The sequence below is a fragment of the Sinocyclocheilus rhinocerous genome, unplaced genomic scaffold, assembly GCF_001515625.1.
Source record: "Sinocyclocheilus rhinocerous isolate Xijiao unplaced genomic scaffold, SAMN03320098_v1.1 scaffold886, whole genome shotgun sequence".
NCBI lineage: Eukaryota > Metazoa > Chordata > Actinopteri > Cypriniformes > Cyprinidae > Sinocyclocheilus > Sinocyclocheilus rhinocerous.
Window position 1 is genome coordinate 271,923 of NW_015631204.1, and position 22,029 is coordinate 293,951.

At 37.5% G+C, this 22,029-nt stretch overlaps 2 protein-coding genes across 3 annotated transcripts in view; both read right to left on the reverse strand.

Moving 5' to 3' along the window:
• Window positions 1-6,154, reverse strand: part of LOC107741678 (unconventional myosin-XVIIIb) — a 62,431-nt gene extending 56,277 nt beyond the window's left edge. Inside the window, exons 1-3 of the mRNA XM_016554453.1 lie at window positions 5,787-6,154; window positions 5,525-5,658; window positions 752-893 (exon numbers count right to left, since the gene is read on the reverse strand). Coding sequence (XP_016409939.1) covers window positions 752-790 — 39 coding nt within the window. The 5' untranslated portion in view covers window positions 791-893; window positions 5,525-5,658; window positions 5,787-6,154. The remainder of the gene's footprint in view (window positions 1-751; window positions 894-5,524; window positions 5,659-5,786) is intronic.
• Window positions 6,155-9,075: 2,921 nt separating this feature from the next.
• The window catches only part of LOC107741659 (beta-adrenergic receptor kinase 2), a 58,666-nt gene continuing 45,712 nt past the window's right edge, over window positions 9,076-22,029 (reverse strand). The window contains exons 14-21 of one of the 2 annotated variants that reach the window (XM_016554426.1): window positions 20,821-20,887; window positions 18,121-18,221; window positions 17,440-17,506; window positions 16,436-16,531; window positions 15,906-16,068; window positions 14,142-14,278; window positions 11,858-11,971; window positions 9,076-10,421 (exon numbers count right to left, since the gene is read on the reverse strand). In XM_016554426.1, coding sequence (XP_016409912.1) covers window positions 10,260-10,421; window positions 11,858-11,971; window positions 14,142-14,278; window positions 15,906-16,068; window positions 16,436-16,531; window positions 17,440-17,506; window positions 18,121-18,221; window positions 20,821-20,887 — 907 coding nt within the window. In that variant the 3' untranslated portion in view covers window positions 9,076-10,259. Of the gene's footprint in view, window positions 10,422-11,857; window positions 11,972-14,002; window positions 14,042-14,141; window positions 14,279-15,905; window positions 16,069-16,435; window positions 16,532-17,439; window positions 17,507-18,120; window positions 18,222-20,820; window positions 20,888-22,029 lie in introns of those variants that run through there. The other variant, XM_016554427.1, reaches the window with a different exon arrangement.

The following is a 22,029-nucleotide window of genomic DNA, read 5'->3' on the forward strand; positions in this document are numbered from 1 at the left end:
ATATATATATATATATATACACACACACACATTTTTTATATATACATACATACTCTCACACGCACGCGCACACACACATATATATTGTTCAAAATATATTATAAAAAGTCCTTAAAGTGGCAAGAAAAGTCTTTTTCTTGCCACTTTAAGGACTTTTTATAATATATTTTTTCATTTGAAGGTTTAAAATGAAATAATATTTTAAATTTGATAAATATTTTTTACAATGCATCTAGCATACATTCGACATATACTTTGTCCAAATAAAACTACCAGCTACCAAATGAAAATGAAGATAATGCTAGCATACAAACATGATGGCCTAACTTGAGTAATAGGAAATTAGTAAATAAATTGCTAATTGATCTTTGCAGGTGTTTTATTTCCCCTAGGACAAGAGAAGCAACATTTGATACTATTGTTGTTAGATTTGATGATGTAGTTCAAATGTAATATTGACAAGCACAGATTTCAGTCTTTCCTCTTTTACAGAAGCTGTACTTGTACGTCTAATAGCTGCCAGACAGCACTGCCAATGTGACCTGCATTACTTTACAGAGACTTCAAGAGACGCAGGCAGTCTTTTGACTTTCATATTCAAGTTAATGTCAGTGTGTGGTCTGTGAGACTGAGGCCAGACTACAAGCATCTCAGAAAGAACAGTGATTAAACGGTGGACTGGTGCTGGTTAATAAACGGTGAGTCAAGCAGCAGTCGGGTTAGTTGAGTTGAGCTCCAGGCCTGCACCTCCCTTCTGTTCCCAGAGTTTTAAGCGTGAGGAGAGGGCCATGGTGGGACGAGGGGTGAAAGGTCACCCGGGGAGATCTCAGCCAGGTGTGATGTGAGCGAGGACACAAAGTGGAGCCAAAAATGGAAACAGTGACACTGTGGACCTGCAGATGGAGAAAGAGACACAAAATTATCATAATACAGGTGCATCTCAATAAATTAGAATGTCGTGGAAAAGTTCATTTATTTCAGTAATTCAACTCAAATTGTGAAAGTCGTGTATTAAATAAATATGCAATCTTGTATAAATATATAGTAAATATAATTAATAATTACCTTACTTATAAATAATATTTTTTTATTATGAATAAGTAATAATATATTTTAACATATATAATAAATATTTTAATAAGTAATAATATTATTTTTAATGGTAACAATTTACAATAAGGTGTCATTTGTTAACATTAGTTAATGTATTAAATAACATGAAAGAACAATGACCACTACATTTATTACACTCTTTATTAATCCTCGTTAATGTTAGTTAATAAAAAATACTCTTTCATTTTTTGTTCATGTTAGTTCACAGTGCATTAACTAATGTTACCAAACAAAACTTGTGATTTTAATAATGCATTAGTAAATTAACATGAACTAAGATTAATAAATGCTGCTATTTAATATGTAATATTGTAATATATAACTAATTATAATTATTAAATAACTAAAAATGTATTCTTAATTATAAATAATATATAAAAATATAATCATATAATATAACAACATAACATAATATAATATATATTTTTGCATTGTGAAATTGTCACGAGATTCAGTCGAAATAAATGCGGTTTCTTAAAATCCAGAATTTGTGTGTGAGATCTGAGCAAACTGGTGAGGCAGACATCAGCAGATACAGGATGCGTTATGCAAATGATTTCACACATAAAAACATCTCTGTGTGTCTTCATCTGCTGCCCTGCTGCTGCCAGATGTTTATGCATTACAACGTTGTTTCAAATTAAACAAATCTTCTCACTTTTACCAGCAGTTGAACCCAGAACGATGTAAAGCAGGAGAGAGTGAAAGGTGCGGGTAACAGAGGTCATCGCTCGGCAAACGTGCTGTAATGCAGAAGATCTGGCTGTAATTAATAGTAGCGGTTGCTAAGGAGCCGAGGATCACTAGTGCTGTTGCTGATATATAAATATTAGACCTCGACACATAACACTCCATGCATTTAGAGAGAAGGAAGGACCTGAGTCACATCTACAGTATGAAACGGAATATGTTATGCTATGGGTAATGCCCCAGAAACCACCAGAAACACCCTAGAAACCTGCTAAAAACCACCCAGAACAACCCTGGCATCGTGACAGTGAGTTTAGCACAGGCAAATACACACAAAGCATACAAATCTAGATTTAGGCTGTTGATGATAAATCCAACTGAGCTTCTTCAGGCAACAAGGCACTAAATGAAAGAGATTATGTTCTTCCACAGTCTTCAGTGAGACATTCGCTCCATGATAAACACAGAGCACCCGCTCCAGCAACACAAACCCAGAAGCCGAGTCTAATGAAGGCCAAATGGCAGGAATTGACTGGAAACAGCGCAGATCTGTGCTTCGTTACCATGTCTGTGTTCAGCCAGCAGCTTTTCATTTTTACAAATCTCTTTCATTTTGTTGACACTTTGTTCACTTAAGGTGCTGTGAGCATTTACATTTCTGACAACTCGGTATTACCACATTTGGCAAACTCCAAGGAATCTACCAACACAGATAGCTGATAATTAAATGAAATTATTTGAATTCAAATATGATGACTAATGATGAACAAAATCTATATTATTGTACTGCAACAAACAAACAAACAAAACTAGTGTTCACTAGTATTACTATACTCTAAAAAATGCTGGGTTATTTCAACCCAACTTTAGGTCAAATATGGACTAACCCAACTTTTGGGTTAAAAATTGAATGTAAAAATTTAACCCAACAGTTGGGTTAGTCCATATTTGACCCAAAGTTGGGCTGAAACAACCCAGCATTTTTTAGAGTGTATGACAAATAAGTTCAAATAAATAAAATAATTCCATCACTTGGTAAAAAAAAAAGGTGGAGCTGAATATAAAATAGCTTGCAATATAATCTTTAAAAATTACTATATTGTCTGAAATTATTTGGTTTTTTTTTTATGGTGAAATATTTGAAATTAGATTTTCAGGAATATTTCTTTCTAAACACGTAAAATATACTGCAATAAAATACAATACAATCAGTATTAGTATAGCTTGCAATATATATTGTAAAATGCACAATGGTCATACTTTTTTTCTTCTTTTTGCACCACGGTGTCAAAAATGTACTTTTATTATAGTTAAATATTTGTCCCCATAAAATCAGATTTTTTGGGTATACTTGTTCTAACCCTATAAACTATAGTGCCATCCTTTTGCCAGATATCTCATCCATTCATTGACAAATTCTAAATGAGTGAATCTCACGTTTTTTTGTTGTTGTTGTTACGAAACAAATATTTAACTAGGTCTAGAATAGAATATTTAAAATATAAGACACATGAAATAATCAGATATTACAAACAATTTGAATTCCTGGGCTTTTTTACCCTAATTAATTTCTGACCTCGTTACCATGGAAATACCACGATTTTGGACAGGTACCATTGTAATACAACTGAAGCACTCTGGAGTGCCATGTTAACTCCATTCAAATATGGTAATCATCAAATATCACGGATTATGTCAAACTTTCACGTGTCTTTTTGCAAATGACAGCCGTAAGCTAAACAGTAGCTCACTTGTTTGCTGCAAATCACTTCATCTTAATGTAAATGCAAACGAAGACTGACTCATGCGACGTTTAGTTCGCAGGATCATGACATTGCATTCACATTTCCAATCCTGCCAAACCTCGACATCTTGTCATTGCACGGCAAACAACAAAACTAATTAGTCAGAGGCAGAAAATGATCCTGGGAGCTCAGATTTCAGCAGGAGTCAGCGCCGTGTTTAGTCAAACACAAGGCCTTTCATTTCCCAACCAGAACACACCACTCATCTTCCGGGCCTAGACGAATGGCTCAACGTCCCTTAATCTCATAAGGAGAACACCAGACCCCGGCCGTACGGGACGTGGGTGTCTGTGAGGGTCTGGGATCCATACATAAATCACAGTATCTACAAAAAGAACAGATTTGGGAGTCGATATGAAAAACCAACAGGCATACCTTGTGATGGTTCCTCAATGGAGTGGAAGAATATATCCAATGAGAGAAATGTATGCGTGAAACTCCGGGGGAAAACTAAGAGGCCAAAAGCAAGGTACACAGTCTCACTGTCTCTGAGAGGGTGAAGCTACAATCTGAAATAGAGTGGCAGGACACAAACATGATCACTAGCATGCTCCATTAAGCAAATAGCTCTTTAAAAATGCTGGGTTGTTTCAACCCAACTGTGGGTCAAATATGGAGTAACCCAACTTTTGGGTTAAAAAATGTAATGTAAAAATGTAACCCAACGGTTGGGTTAGTCCACATTTGACCCAAAGTTGGGCTGAAACAACCCAGCATTTTTTAGAGTGTATGACAAATAACTTCAAATAAATAAAATAATTCCATCACTTGGTAAAAAAAAAAAGTGGAGCTGAATATAAAATAGCTTGCAATATAATCTTTAAAAATTACTATATTGTCTGAAATTATTTGGTTTTTTTTTTATGGTGAAATATTTGAAATTAGATTTTCAGGAATATTTCTTTCTAAACACGTAAAATATACTGCAATAAAATACAATACAATCAGTATTAGTATAGCTTGCAATATATATTGTAAAATGCACAATGGTCATACTTTTTTTCTTCTTTTTGCACCACGGTGTCAAAAATGTACTTTTATTATAGTTAAATATTTGTCCCCATAAAATCAGATTTTTTGGGTATACTTGTTCTAACCCTATAAACTATAGTGCCATCCTTTTGCCAGATATCTCATCCATTCATTGACAAATTCTAAATGAGTGAATCTCACGTTTTTTTGTTGTTGTTGTTACGAAACAAATATTTAACTAGGTCTAGAATAGAATATTTAAAATATAAGACACATGAAATAATCAGATATTACAAACAATTTGAATTCCTGGGCTTTTTTACCCTAATTAATTTCTGACCTCGTTACCATGGAAATACCACGATTTTGGACAGGTACCATTGTAATACAACTGAAGCACTCGGGAGTGCCATGTTAACTCCATTCAAATATGGTAATCATCAAATATCACGGATTATGTCAAACTTTCACGTGTCTTTTTGCAAATGACAGCCGTAAGCTAAACAGTAGCTCACTTGTTTGCTGCAAATCACTTCATCTTAATGTAAATGCAAACGAAGACTGACTCATGCGACGTTTAGTTCGCAGGATCATGACATTGCATTCACATTTCCAATCCTGCCAAACCTCGACATCTTGTCATTGCACGGCAAACAACAAAACTAATTAGTCAGAGGCAGAAAATGATCCTGGGAGCTCAGATTTCAGCAGGAGTCAGCGCCACGTTTAGTCAAACGCAAGGCCTTTCATTTCCCAACCAGAACACACCACTCATCTTCCGGGCCTAGACGAATGGCTCAACGTCCCTTAATCTCATAAGGAGAACACCAGACCCCGGCCGTACGGGACGTGGGTGTCTGTGAGGGTCTGGGATCCATACATAAATCACAGTATCTACAAAAAGAACAGATTTGGGAGTCGATATGAAAAACCAACAGGCATACCTTGTGATGGTTCCTCAATGGAGTGGAAGAATATATCCAATGAGAGAAATGTATGCGTGAAACTCCGGGGGAAAACTAAGAGGCCAAAAGCAAGGTACACAGTCTCACTGTCTCTGAGAGGGTGAAGCTACAATCTGAAATAGAGTGGCAGGACACACACACACACACACACACAGAGAGAGAGAGAGATAAGCATGGCAGCTGAGTTAACACAAGACTCGGCTATAAATATCCCGTGGCTGGAAGAGGTGGGACATACTACCCTGTTTGGGAAACACTTGAGTGCTGTAAACAGGGGGACATTATTTAGACTTTAACACGCTGGGGATCCAACTGGATGCGTCGTCTGATTTGGATGATTTCAAAACATGCTGGATTACATTGGCAGCATTGTTTCTGAACACTTAGTCAAGGCTGGACGTCCAGAATGACCCCATTTGGACGTTGGAAATCCGTCTCGATGCAAACCTGGGAAAGCAGTGCTGGAAACGGCTAGAAAAAGCACACAAGTCAAGCGTCCGCAGGCTTGCTAATGACTGGCGGGGCGGTTTGATGGACAGACTCAGCTGGGAGGAGGTGTCAGAGAGAATTAGAGAGAGGACACAAGCGTCTCAGCACAGTCAGGATCTCTGGGAGGAACCGCCGGAGGCCAATGGATACTGCGGTTTTCGAAAGGATCGAGCGGAGCCGTTGTGGAGGAATATCTCATACAATCATTTTGATCTCAAGATGATCTCCAGATTATAAACGTAATCTTTAGCGGACTTGATTATCATCTGTTAAATCAATTTCACACTGGAAGATTCTGAAAGGAATAAGCACTACGATATGATTCACATATTTGTTCACATGTGCATTACATGCATTTCAAACACTTCAGCACATGCTAGTTCCCAGTCGCTGTGGATGTCGTCACCAGAGCTACAGCATGTATAATTACCGTTGATTACATAAACAGGCTTTTTTTTTAGCAAATATTTATCCACCGAGTTCACATGACATGAGATGTATTAGTTGTATGAGGCATCTACAATAAAACAAGCCAAGAAAACTTTACCTAACAACACATTTTAAATGAGAATCTTGTAACTTGAGGAGACAATTTAGAATTCCAGCGTGTAAATCAAATCTTTTGTGCCAAAGTCAGTTGAATTATTACACAGAGAATTTCAAAATTTGGGATTTTTAAGACTTTGTATGTAGTAGGTTGTAATTTATTTGGATTGTTTCGTTATTTAGTATTGTTTTGAACTATGTGATTTGTGTTGTGGGTGTTGATTGCTGGCTATGCCATTTAAAGGCAGGGTATGTGATTTTTCAAAAACACTTTAGAAAACTGATTCGGGCCGAATAGCAAAACAAACTTGTAACCAATCAGCAATAAGGGGCGTGTCTACTCGTGATGTGGAGGAGAGCGCGTTCAGTGCATGGGACGGACATTAGCCGAGCCGAGCGACAGGGGTATATGCAAATGTCGGGGGCGTAACTATTAGTGATCCCAACTGTTACGTCACAGTCGGTGTTATGTTTTGATTCACCTATTTTTCAGTGGTCTTTTGCATGCACGAGATTTACATGAGGAGGAAACAATGGTGTTTGAGGCTCATACAGAACTGTTATTATTCAACTATGCCAAGGTAAATGCAGTTTTCCATTCTATGGCACCTTTAAGTCCATGACAAATTTCCCAAAATTGGGACAATACAAGTATATTCTATTCTATTCTGTGTATTATGTCACTGAACATGCGTGCAAAGTATTTTCTAATCCAATTGAGAAAATAGTCAGATTCAAGTGTTTACACTTGATTATAGACAAATAGTCAGATTCAAGTGTTTACACTATATTATAGACATTTTCATTGGAATCACTGACAAAATAACATTACAAATGCATGAAAAAAATGTTGAATTCATGTTGACTTTAAAAATGTATGATTGTAATTGCATAACAGCATTTACTCTACAGAAAGCACAAACTGTTTATGAAAAACTAATCAACAGGGCTAGCAGCATTTGAGCACAGATGCCACTCGGTTTGATTTTCTTATCTAATGACATTTAGACATTGCGAGTGTCCAAATACTTTCAAGGCCGGTGCAGTTTAAAACACTATTTAGCCTTTTCCCATTCAGAGAAGTAAACAAGGACAGATATTACAATACGACGAGGATAATAAACCTCAAGAACCCTTCGAATCATTTGAGCTTTGATTATAGCTGCAGGATAGAGAAGGATGTCCAAGAGAGGAGTGTTTACTCCAGAACACTAATGCACTGCTCAATCACACTGAGCTCCAGTGAGGAGACTTGGCCGCAGTCCCTCCAAATGGCTTTAACATGCCCTGAAAGTTGGCTAATGGAGGTTTAAGTTTATAAATCTCATACTGAAGAGTTAGTTTAAATCTAACGAGTGTCCTCGTTCTGATACAAACAGGATAAATCCCAAAATGAAGCGGCTTGAAAGCATGGAGACAACAGGCATGGCAACACGAAAAAGGGGCTTTTATTTCTGAACTGTTTTTATAAGCAGTCCAACACACATGTTCCTAGCTGTTCTGAAAAACAAAAGAAAATAATTTTAATAACAATTATCATTCATTTAATAATATTATCAATAATTATTATAACCATCATCATCATCATCATCATCATAACTGTAACGGTAATAACCCCAGACAGTAGTATTTGCATTTGTTTGTGGCACATGAAAAAGAGTTACGGTTGACTGTAAACCCGGATATTTGACAGCTCCGTGCTCTAGGTAAACCAACGCACAGAGGGACTAGCTCCCCGACCAGACAATAAATATGAAAGAGAGCAAGAGAGACCAGTATTAAACGAACAAAAATAATCATCTGTAACTCGTAGGTACAATATCTAAACTTTTATGTGCAAGATCTGAGCTGATTCTTCACCACAAATAGTTGAACTCACATCGAACCCGATCCCTTCCCGAGTCAATTTTTTTGTGTCTACGTCGTAAAGTCTTTTAAATAAACCTAAGCTCATTTGTTTTCATTTCATATACACATATATACTTAGATTTTTGTTAGCATGTTTTTCTTTTTTTCCTTCCTATCAATCGCCCTCTTGCGTTTCGAAACCTGCGTTCGCCCACACACAAAATTCACCGCTACGGAACAGACACACAAGCAATTGAATGAAGCAAACACTGACGAAGTGACTGAAAAGCTACCGTTAAAATAAAATATAAAACCCCTGAATAAAACATGGATATTTAGGACTGGCGGAGGTGCCACCAAGATTATACTGTAGATGCACAGAGAAAGGATTCATATATACAGTCGGATAAAAGACTCCAGGGATGCTGCTGCTGTTTTTTTCTTTCCAAGTGGTCCCTCTAACGAGACACCATGCATCGTCAACCGTCCATTGGCGTCCTTGTACGCGATTGGAGGTCTGCAGTTCAGTTTTTATTCTGTGCGTTCAGTTTCCAACACTGTTCTCGGGGTCCGTTCACAGGGAGATGGAGGTGACGCGGCCTGGACTCGAGGAATTCTCAGGTGTCTCAAGTCGAACGTTTATTTCATTGGCACTTTTTGCACTTCTGTGGGTTTAGGGGGAGGGGTTGAGTTCGTGTCTTAGCAAACGTCCCGCCACGTTCCTACCCATTGTGTCAAGCAGCGTAAATCACTCCACCCACGAACAAACAAACAAAAAAGAGAAACAAAAATACATTCAAGGTGAAAGAAAACAATTCTTCCTGGTGAAAATATCGGGGAATTTCCTTTAAAGCGACAACACCTACTTTTTGCATCGTGTACACGCACAACCAAGTTTGTTGTTTACAAGGGCTGAGCACCAAAAAAATAAAAGACAGAAAGAAAAACGCTCCTTAATTTTTACACTGTACGTAGTCCTCTGAGAGCTCAAATTGGATGTGCACAACACTCGCCGTTGCAGTTCGTTCAATCCGTCAGCGAATATTAAGGAAGTGTCGAAGAATTCTGTACTTTACAAGTTCGTCCTGAAGGTCGGGTGCCACAACAGTCCACAAATCCGAGTCCGTTTAGCATAAAACGGCATGCATGCTATGCGCCCACTATGTTGACAGAAAGTGGTGCAAAGCATATGCTTCAAGAATGGCAGTCAGTGAGGTGGCCTTGGCGTTCCCACAAAGGACATGAAAGACAACGGGAGTGATATCGTTTAAGCCATTGTTTTTTGAGATTGTTTCCATTTGATTAGATCTCTCAGGCCGCATGGCTCTAGTTTCCCTCTAGCAGAGGTACTGATACTGTCCGGCTCTAGTACACTGCCACTTGAAAGAGAAGCTCCAAGTGGACATTGTTACAGCAGAGGCCTCTTTCTTTGCTAATATACGAGCATGCCGGCGTGTGCAAGGAGAACGTGGGGATCACAGAAGGAACGACATGCTCACAAAAGGGGCGCAGTATCCCAGCCTGCTCCACTGGTCAAAACGACCAGTTTCAGCACTGGCATCACCGATTGTTTTTTAACATTATCCTGCAGAACACCCCAGGAACTGTGTGTGTGTGCATTTGATTGACGAACAGTTGAGGAACAGCAGGGCACAGTGCAGCAGAACCTTCCGAGACGGACCATATGGCGGCTCACTGTGCCGGTTGGGAAGCCTAATGGTGCTGGACAAGCGTTTTGCTGGGAGAGAGAGAGTGTGAGAGCATGTGCATGTGTGTGTCGATGAAGAGGATGGAGAAGAGTGGTGGACAAGGGCGGCGGGAGGTGGGCGGCTCACAGGCCGTTGCTGTTGCGGTGCGCGAGCGGAGGTTTGGACAGTTCCACCACATTGGTTCGCCCCTTGCCAATGACTTTGGGGGCACGACGCAGCAGCTTCTGGGCCTCTGTGAACGCTTCGGTGAGCTCCTTCTTCCACTGTACGAACTCTGGGTCGCTCTGTGAGAAGTAAAATAACATTAGCAATTCAGTCTCAGCTGCTTTATGATTTTTTAATATATCAAGAACTTTTAAATGCTAGTGAGCTACCTAGTCAGCACTTTTGGATGCAAAATTTAAAATACTGCAGAAAATGTCTTTCTTTTGTGGATAAGGCAATACCAGACTGCATTGTGAAAGCCACTTCATGGAGTTAAATGAAACTATTTTATTCAATGTATTTTGCACCAATATTTTGGAATGCTTTTGTGCCTAGAGTATCATTAGCATGCAAAAGTCAAACTGGATTGGAATCAATCGAGCTTAAGGCTCGATGTGAGAGATATTTGTATGGCATGAGCTGCCCGTAAAAACCATTTCAAATCAGCACATTATGAGGTTTCATTTCAGATTATTGTTCGCTAAGGACTGCAAATGCACGAACATGCACTTCTGATGCGGCTCCTGCGCAGATGGGAAAAAATATTTCCCACAAAACAGACTCAAAAAGATAAAGGAAGTTTTCTAGAACAGAAGTTCATAGCAGCACACACAGAACCCACAGAGGCCCTGCTTTTTTCTGCACAATCCATCTTTATTGGATTATCTAGTCAATTAAATATTTTTATTTAATATCACACATAAGAACTCCATAAAGGCTGTGCATTACTTTTTCTGAAAAAGTAGGAAGTAACACAAGAGCAAACATAAGGGAACACATGGGAAGTTTGGGCAACATGACCAAAAGTATATACTGTGGTACTGGTACTGTGGTTATTTATTTATTGAAAAAAAAAAAACCATAAATAAATGAAAAATAAACAACCATGTTGTCATGGCTTGCTTTTGCATAATCCAGTAAATTAAATAATTTTATTTTATATGATCATATATAAAATACATAATAGAGGCAAGGATTTAGCTCTTCTGCCTTATATTTGTGATTAAAACAAAAGTTTTCTTTTCTTTTTTGAGAAAAAAGACTGTAAAATAACAGTAACAAACACTAGGTACCATTTATTATTAATTGTATATTATTAATTATATTAATCTCAATAAATGTAACATTATCGTGTATAAGCAGACCGCAGGGGCAGTGCTTTACATTTTCTGCCTTATTTTTGTGACTGAAACCAAAGTTTTCTTTTCTAAGAAAAGCAAGGCCATAAAATAACAGTAACATTCACTATGTAATATTCATTATTAATTGTGTATTATTATTGATTACAATATTGAATCTCATATATGATATTATTTAAATAGTAAAAGTGTGAATTTTGTTAAAATTGAATTTTTGATTTATTTTTACATTAACTCATGTATTAATTTATAATAAAACACTCACAAGAGTTTGAAAAAGAGGCATAGGGAACAATAAAAGTGAAGCAAGATCATGCAAGAAAAGGGGAAGAGGGAATCCCTCAACGAGACCAGAGAACAGCATGAAGGTGCCCTACCTCGCACTGCAGGACAAACTGTTTCCCTCCTTTGATCCTCAGCAGGATGCACTTTTTGTCCTTGATCTGCGTCTCCTCCACAGTCACGATCTGCTCCATGGTCAGCAGGTTTTGCTGGGGGAGGAAAGACTAATTAGTGCGTTCCTGTAAGAGTCTTCTCACAGATTATCCTACTGTGTTCAAGAGGAACACTCCATGCTACCTGCTAGCTCTGTATGGCTGGGATTTTACCCTATGCTTGAGGTATACGCATCTATCGGCGTCACTTACACTGTGGTAGAAATTCTAGAGGTTGTCTGGGGCTACGAGGGAGCAAAGACACGGATGACAAGCTGTTCTTGTACTCAATGAGTCAGTTGTGGTACAGCGGGCAGCAGACACAGCATCTCATGTAACCGTCTGATCGCGGATACCTGATTCCCATCAGACTGGAGGATAACGGAAGTCATTTCACTTCTGTACAAATGTTTTCCCTCTAAATGACACGTACCACATTCAGTCTGGTTTCTAAAGACCTTGATTTAAAGTGCGCTTCTGTGTGAAGACTAGACATCCAGTGTTTTTTCCTAAGAAGCATTTAGTTCACTGTTCGGCTGCGAGAACATGAAACGATTTTCAAATAACACTGTATAACAACATAAAGCTAGGGATGCACAGATCAATTTTATGAAATGACAAACAAACTAATTAATTCTGTGTTTATATCTATGTTTTATATATATATATATATATATATATATAAAACATAGAATTAATTTGTCATTTCATAAAATTGATCTGTTTCACAGCTGAACTGACACTGTAACCTGTGTTTGCAATTCAGGCGTAGCTGATTATTGATCAGCGTCTGTCAGGTTAGCTCAGCATCGTAAACGATTCACAATGAGCTTCGTGCTGTTGGAGTCTCCGTGGACCTTTCTAGTAATTCAGACCATTTTTTGGTGTGAGAGAACAGGAAATTTATAATACTATATATTGTTGTTTAATTTTATGTTTTAATGATAATTATAAAAATGTAAATTAAAACTATATTATAATTTATATTTATTTTGCTTTACTTATTCTAATATATTTTTAAAAAATAAATATTTCCAATATATATATATATATATTTATACAGTATATATAAAATGGCATTGATAGTAGTCAATTCAAATTTAAGTAAAAATAAAAATGAATAAATAAAATAAACATTTGTTAATTTTTTCCAGCTGTTAGAATAGAAAATTATTTTAAATACACTGTATTAGAACATAAAAAACTAGGAATGTACTGATTATTACAGTGTTATATTATTACATAATATTACATATACTAAGGTTGGGCTGTATGATAAAAATTTTATATTACTGTAATTATACAACAATATTTATTTTAAATATTAAATCATCATGTCACAATGGCTACTTCTGTATAATCCAGTGAAATTAATATTAAATTAAAAACAATAATAATATTAACAAGTTTTATTTGAAACAGACAGGATGGGTGCAAAACTGACCATACATAAAATTTATTAAAAATGAATGAATTGAGTCTGACATAAGTTCAAAAACATTATAGAACTTTAAAATCAAATAAATAATGAATGAATGACAATTAAAGCCAGACTGGCTCTCTAAAATTGAGAAAACAGAACAACTACAATGTAGTCAAGTATAAGCATCACTGCTTGCCAATCTGACTTGCGAGTGGCCTCCCTTTCCATGCATCTCCTCTCCAACATGTTCCACAGGAAGTGCATTTACCCTTCAGATCGAAGATTCAGGGACTTTGGGAGTTAAAAATGCAGGAAACTGGCAAAATCTGCACTTCTTTATCTTAGTTACAGATCAGGACAGAAACTCTCTTGCCCCAAGGAACCTGCAGTGACCTACTTCTGCATTACACAGATCTGAGCGCAAACGCTTCCTCCGGATGGGAGAAGACTGAGGTTTGGTTTAGCAGTGGAAAGAAGCAGAGGATATTAAAAGGAGAGGTGGGTGTCTCAATGGTTTAGGCTGCAGGTGAACCTGTGTCACTATGGGAATTTTGGAGCAGGGTGGAGGACGATGTAGGGTTTACAAAATCTTGATATTTCCTGCTCTGCAATGAACAATGAAATTTAAAGGAGAGGGGAAATCAGCTAAAATGCACCAGACTCACCTTGAATTTACGTTTTTTTTATGTTTTAGTCCAATGTTCCTACAGCGTAGGGACACACAGGCATGTTCATTTGCAAAAAATGGCCTTTTAACCCTTTATACAGATGCTTAGAGCAAACAAAACACACAAAAACACTCACCCGAGACTCTCCTTCACCTCTCCATTCGACGCGGTTGGGGAACAGGTAGAAATACCGCCGCTGCCACTGTGTCAGGAAGGGGTTTCCTAGCTTTAGCATGTAGCCGTGCATGATACAGTCCTTCCCCAGCGCATAGTCTGCACAAACACCACAGACACACGCAGTCACATAACACTCAATGCCATTTTGGAATAATTGCATTAACTTCAAATTCAGCATCTTTGGGACATTCTAATTCATATTATATTTTTTGTAAAGAAAGTCACATTTGGAAAGAGATGACAGTGAATAAATGCTGGGTCATCAATTCTTTTAACTCTCTCTCTCTGATTTAACCCACTTGAATTCCTGTTAACGACTCCCGTGCTCGTATCCTGGGGTCATGACGCAAACGATTAACTCAGTGTTTGCTAAATTACACGGGCTTTTTCAGATCTATTTCTGACCCACACAGTCGGTCATGTGATGGGTTCTGTGTCTTTCCCTTGAGGGAAGCATGTGGCACCAGCACTGCATGACAAGTACGTAGGGTTCAGGCCTCTCCTCGAGGTCGCTAACGGAACTGACGCTGGACCCGTGAAAGCCGATTAGCTGACGTCAGTCCAGGCCTTTAATTCATGCTGGAGAATGTAGCACTACCGTAGCAGAGGCCATTTTCTTCTCTCGGCACCACTGTGTGAAATTACTGCTTGTCAATTCTGTAGTTTCTACCAGAAAACATGATCTTTTGGACCGGCTTAAAACATGGGTAAATGACCGAGTGCTGCAGACGACAAGACGCCTGGAGCGGCCATTCATTAGGTTTCGTGACCTTCTGGAAGTCCAAAATACAGTCAGAAAATGAGAGTCTGATGAATAGGAGCAAACAGGATGTTTGCAAACAGCATTTTGCAACCAGCTGTTCTGTGTACATTGCCATGACACCTCTCACTAGTCACAAATGTTGTGTATATGAAAAGATTTCTCTAAGAAATATAATCTACTAAATATCTATTCACTGCACAGGAAGCGCTGCTATAAATATATGTTAGCTTATTATTGGACAAATTTCACAAAGCAATATCGGGGCTATATTTCAAGATTCAAAACCAAATACTTGGCTATAGATAAAAAAAACTAACTATAAAATATACAAAATTAAAAATAATTCAATATAAAAAAATATTACAGTTACACTTTCATTCAAAGTTTGGGGTAAGAATAAAAAAAAATATATATATATATACTTTTAAATACATTCTTTTAGCTCTAAATTGATCCAAAGTGACAGGAAAGTCATTTATAATATTACAAAAGAATTTTTTAATTATGCTGTAAATGCTGTTCTTTTGAACTTTCTTTTCAAAGAATCCTGAAAAAAATCTGCATATTATTAGAATGATTTCTGAAGGATAATGTGACTGGAGTACATGAAGACTGGAGTAATGATGTTGAAAATTCAGCTTGCAATTACAGGAATAAATTATATTTTAAAATAAAGTAAAATAGAAAACAGTTATTTTAAATTGTAATAATATTTCACAATATTACTGATGTTACTGTTTGATCCAATAAATACCAGCCTTTATAAACAAACTTTTTTAAAAAAACATTAAAAATTGCACTTACCCAAAACTTTTGAATGACAGTGTATATCAAAACATAAATAGTACATAAATACATAAAATCTAAAATAATATTTGAATAATAAGCCATCATACATTAATGCGAATTTGGGGGGGGAATGTGCAGAATAAATACAACAATTTATGTGCTGTGTCTCACCCTCTTCATGGCCCTGCTGCTTGTTTTTGGCCCGCTTGCGCGCCTCGTTCTTATCCGTGTCGCTATTGACGGCATCATACACCGTCTCGGCCACCTCCTGCTGCCAGCGCTCAGAGATCACCAGTGGAAAGTTCTTATAGAGCTCCTGATCACTGTCAAGCAGCTGAAAAGGAGAGGGACAAAAACTACAATTATTTTCAATTCAGACAGTCTCATCTTGTCTAAGTGGGCAGAGATAAAGTTGCAATGTAGACCAGACTTTATGCTAGAAGTCAAATTCTGGCTATTAGGGAGTCATTTAACATGCTCACAGCATTGTGGAAAATTCCTCCAGTTTTTGAAGCATGAGACACAAGCTCAAGTGCTCTTAGATTTTATACGGTTCTCTCAGTGCTGGACGCAATCTAGGCTCCACTTAAAGACCAACTAAGTAGTCCACTTTGATGGTCACTGAGCTGAAGCAAAGACATCAGCCTTGAGCACCAAGTGGAATAAGTGAAAAGTTTGGTCCCACGGTTACTGGTTTTTACCTTAATTCCCTTGGTGTCCTCCTCGTCGAAGGAGCCGATGTCAAAGGCGTCTGCAGCGTTGACTTCTCCTCTGGGGGGAATGAGGGGTGGGGGGTACTGCAACCAAACAAAAGATGCAGAGAAAAAACATTTTCAAAATGAACTAGTTCATCTTGCAAAATGATGGAGGATTATAAAACTGATCATTTAAAAATTTTGATTATATACATTATATAACAGCATAATGAGTCTGACTGAATTACGATTACATGAGTGTTCCCAGCAAGATCTTTTGGCATGATTTGTTACTCTCTGATTGGTGAAATTTTCTGTACAGCAACATGGGTAATGTAGTTTTTCAACACAAACTTAATATATATTAAAATAATGTGAATGGATGCATACACCATTGAATTACAATCTCTAAACTCACAGTAAGTCTTTCTTCAAAGGTTATTAAGTTATCATTTAAAATCAGTTGTCCTATGGATAAAATGAATGGACCTTTTACTTGTAGAGCCTGACTGTTGCACTCCACAAGCTCAATGACCTTTTATTTCAGAAAACTATTATAGTCCTCATAACACAGAGATCTACAGATTGTGCACACTAACGGGAACACTGCTCACAGGAAGTGATTTGAGGTCTGACAGTAATTGTCTTATGAAAATGTATCATTGAAGGCTTGGCTTTGTGCTTTGATGCTGGTTCCAATGGTGCTGTAAAGGGAATTAAATTAGAGTCACAACTTCCTAGAGAGGATTTTAGTATGCTAACAGCCACTGTCAGCACTCTAACACACTCTCCACAATGATGTTCATCTAAATTCATTCCTATTAAAGCAGCACCACTAAAAAGAACAAATCTGAGGCTTGCTAATCGATTACTGAATGACTAGTCCATCATCTGGACTCTAAATCAGATCAGTTATAAATTGCAATTACACAAAACGTCTTATTCTATCAGAGTGTATGATACGAGTACTTCAACAGGGCTGATACCGAAAACAAGGTCGAAGGTCTCACCTTCTGAAGATAGACCTGCTGCCAATCGATTCCCTTGAAGAACACATGCTCCTTTACCTCTGACGCCCTACAGAGCATAAAAGCGATCACATTCAAGTCAAATACATTTGTAAAGTGCTTTTCACACAACACATTGTTTCACAGCAGCTTTACAGAAAATCATGATGTTGATGTTTCTAAAATCTTAACATTTGCATGTCTTATAGTTGCATTTAGCAGATTAGAGCTGGACAATAATATAGCTTGCATGCTGCAATGATATACAGTACAAATCGCATTACATGAGTATATTGTATGTAAGCAGATAAAGTTAGACATACTTGTATATCAAACTTTATTTAAAGAGATGGGTGATAATGTAGTTAGTTTGCAACAAAAATAAATTGAGATTTGCTACATAGTCCTCTATAATTGCTTTGCATGAGTATATTGTATGTATGCAGGAAAAATAGGGTTTATTATCAACTATCACCACTTTTGACCAGCAGGTCTCAGCAATTCAGAACGAGCTGCAAATAATTCCCAGCATGTCCTTCTGTCTTTTATAAGTTTAAAAGATTTCAGACTGCCACTTCATTTGGACAAGTGGCATCAAAAACTTTTTTTTTTTCATTTGGATAGTTCACTACAAACCAAATACACATCTGATAAAATGTCTAAGTATTACAGATTTTGACTTACCCCTGTCCTAGACACCCCAATCTTTTGGCGACGTCTCGCTGTAAGAGTCCTTCCAAGAGGGACTTGAGCTCAGGTGAGAAGGAGTCAGGCAACTCCACATTCTGATGAGAGAGAAGGAACAGGAAGCGGCTCATGAGCTTGACTGATATCTCGATAAACATGACTTTATGCCATGTCGGCTGGTGTTTGACTTTCACGTGATGTTTGCTTTTGTTTCATTAGCTTTCCCCATCAGTTACACTAAACATTCATTAGTAAAATGCAAATATGCAGGAACAGCAAACGTTCCAGTAGCCATCTAGATCAACAGAGCATTAACAGTACAGAGTGCTTAGCGGTATTTAAATATCCTCACAATCATACAAATGAATGTGAGGACAACCAAAACAATTCTCTTACGTAATAGGCAGTGCCAACTGCGCATTCAAATCAAGGTCAACGTTCACCAAAGTCCCAGTAAATGCAGACAAATAAACTTCACTCAGTTCAGGCTGTCAGGTACATTCACCATAACACTGAACTAAATAACAGGGCATTGCATTATAGATGCTAAGGTTTTCTGAGTGGTAGCTTGTTGCTGTACTTGCGAGTGTGTTTGAGTCAAGAGTCCAGCTTCAAGTCTCAACAATATTCTGGTCTTCAGTTCCTCACTCAATGCAAAATGTACTGTATACAGTACTGTTCCAAAGTTTGGGGTCAGTAAGATTTCTTTTTGATACGTATATACAAGGAGGACACCTAAAACTGATTTACGACAGTAAATACATTTAAAGGGGTCATAGGATGCCCATTTTCCACAAGTTGATATGATTCTTTAGGGTCTTAATGAAAAGTCTGTAACATAGTTTGGTTAAAATTTCTCAATGGTAGTGTAAAAAACACCTTTTTTACCCTGTCAAAAACAGCTCTTTTCAGATCAAGCTGTTTTTGTAGCATTTTCCTTTAAATGTTAATGAGCTATGCTGACCCCGCCCCTCTCTTCCGAGCTGCTCTCACAGACTGTTTACTTTAGCTGTATTCATCGTGAAACTTGCTAATTAGCACATTATTAAGAAAGGCGATTTGCAAATATTCATTAAAAAACCTTACACTCACTTCTTCTGTAGATGAGGCTAGATCATGAATGATTCGCGCGAACATATACGCATTTAGGTAGATCAGGGGCACATTCCCTTCAGAAACAAATGTAATCCACTGCAAGTTCACCGGCTCAGGTGTCAGTAGTAAATGAGGACTGCTATGTTCATTATTACATCCAACAACACCTCAGTCGCTTGTTAGGAGTCATTCTTGTCTACATCTGCTCCAGCAGTGAAACAATGGCGGACTGATGACAGTCACACAGACAGGCATCTGAGATCGGCTTGATTTGAGAAAGGGGTAAAGATTTTAGTAGATTAACAAAAAACCACTGGGTGGATTTTTATCATTTTAGGGTGGTTGTGTACACACACTGCCAACACACATTTCAGTTCAAACAACTTGTAAAAGTGCATGTAGCATTATATAACCCTTTTAAAATGTTATAAAACATTACAGTTTCAAATAAATGTTATTTTGAACTTTCTCTTCATCAGAAAACCCTGAAAAAATGGTTTCCAAAAAACATTAAGCAGTACAACTTACCTTCTAAATCCTTGACTAATGAAATCTGTCCCTGTGAGGTTGGCATCCAAAAACAAACCTTAATAGCTAAATTGTGCCAAAATAGCTCTGCGTCCACTGAACAGCTTTTATTTCACCAGGATTAAAAAAAAAGATTTACTTTTGGAAATTATGAAAAAAAAAAAGACCTCTGAACACTCAGTCTTGGCCCATAATCTTTGTGTTCCAGTTCATAAACAAAACACGATCATCTTGCTGGTCAGAGGAAAACGGTTTAACGTCTGGGTGAACATCTGCTTGGACATTGAAAGCTTTTTCTGCCGATTTCTGACTAGATTTTTCATGGGCAGCAAAATAAAGTCTGACATGTTTCTGAGCAAGCTATTTGATACTCTAACGAGAATAAAAAATACATTCATAACTGACATTTGCATTGACTTCATCCGCTAAGTTGCAATGTATTTTTGGACTGGGGCTGCTTTTCCTTTTAATCAAAACAAGATGTCTCAGAAAGTAGCACAATTTTGCCTTGGGATCATTGACGCCTAAGTAGGCAGCTCAATTGTGTCTTCATTTTGAAGGGAAACCACAAAATCAGCATTAAAAACAAGTGACTTCCTTTCTAGTGACTATACAACAGTCAAGAGCATGGCAGCTCGATGAGGACTAAATTACTGTGATGGTTGAGAGGAGGACAGTAAATGCAAGGCGTGGATGCAAATTCCTCTCCATTAGCATTCCCTTGTTAAACAGTGGGTGTAAACGCACAGGTGCTACTGTGATGAAATGTTCCCTCTTCACTTCCATGGAAAGTTGTGGCTCATTTATCCATCTCCTGTTTCACAGCACTATCTGTTAATCACCAGTTTGAACTGTTACAGCATTTGTAGATAAGATTCAATTGAAGTTTTTAAAGCTATAACTAAGAACTGGGTGGTTGCTAAGATCTTCTAGGTAGTTCCTGGCCTAATTTTTTGATGGGATTTTTCATCCTGCACCAAGAAACTTAAATCAGAGCGCTCTCATATAAACGTGATCATGTGTGAAGGTACATAAAGACAAACAACACAGAAAGACGCCGCTTTGGTTTCTCACCATGGTAAGAGTCATGCGGTCGATCTCATGTTTGTCTTTGGTCTTGTGCTGCCTGAATGGACTGTGCCTGCAGAAGAGAAGAAACTGAGTTCACGTAACTGAACACAAAATGCTTAGCCTCGCAACGTCATAGAGAAGACACACATAGTGATTTAGCAGTGACATGTAGGCGGGAGGGGGGTTTCCATGAAAAGTTTCAATCTCAGTCACTGATCGTGAGACACAAGCATTTGTGACCCTGGACCACAAAACCAGTCTTAAGTAGCACGGGTATATTTGTAGCAATAGCCAACAATACATTGTATGGGTCAAAATGATCGATTTTTATTTTTTGCCAAAAATCATTAGGATATTAAGTAAAGATCATGTTCCATGAAATTTTTTTGTAAATTTCCTACTGTAAATATATCAAAACTTAATTTTTGATTAGTAATATGCATTGCTAATAATCATTAAAATGTATTTATATTTACACACACATACACACATTTATGTAAGGGATTATGCATGGCTAGCTGTGCATTAAACTATTTTAATGCACGACGTGGAGGCCAAGAACCACCCGACGCGAAATCGTTTAATGCACAGCTAGCCATGCATTATCCCGCTAATACCTTCATCATTTTCCAGCATTGACAAGTTAAAGCTGTTATTGTTTGCAGTGCAACATTTGACCGGATGGGTAAAAATGACAGAAAATGAGAGTTGTGTGTGTTACCCGCGTCTATCCACAAATCCACTAAACTGTGTTTAATTTCTTCAAAAACAGTGATTTTACCACCTTGTTGCTGAGGAATATAATGTAGCTATCTAGTATCTAGGATATTTTTTAAATGAAAGTCGCGGGGAAGCGCTGACAAGTTTCTGTGTGCGCACAGCACAATCTGCGATCTCCAACCTCTCTCTCTCTCTCTCTCTGTGTGTGTGTGTGCGCATCAATTAAAGCAGCACATTAATATAGAACGGTGATTAAACTGACTTGGAACTACCTGTGCATTAAAGGGTTTTAATGCACACCTGCCAACCAATCAGAATCCAGTATTCAAACAGACCATGGTATAAATTAAAATAAATCACCACATACACATTGCATACACAAATGTAGATATAAATTAAAATGATAATGCTTGAAAAGATTACAATTATATATATAATTAAATTATCACTAAAATGGTATTTCAATTTAAATTATATATATATATATATATA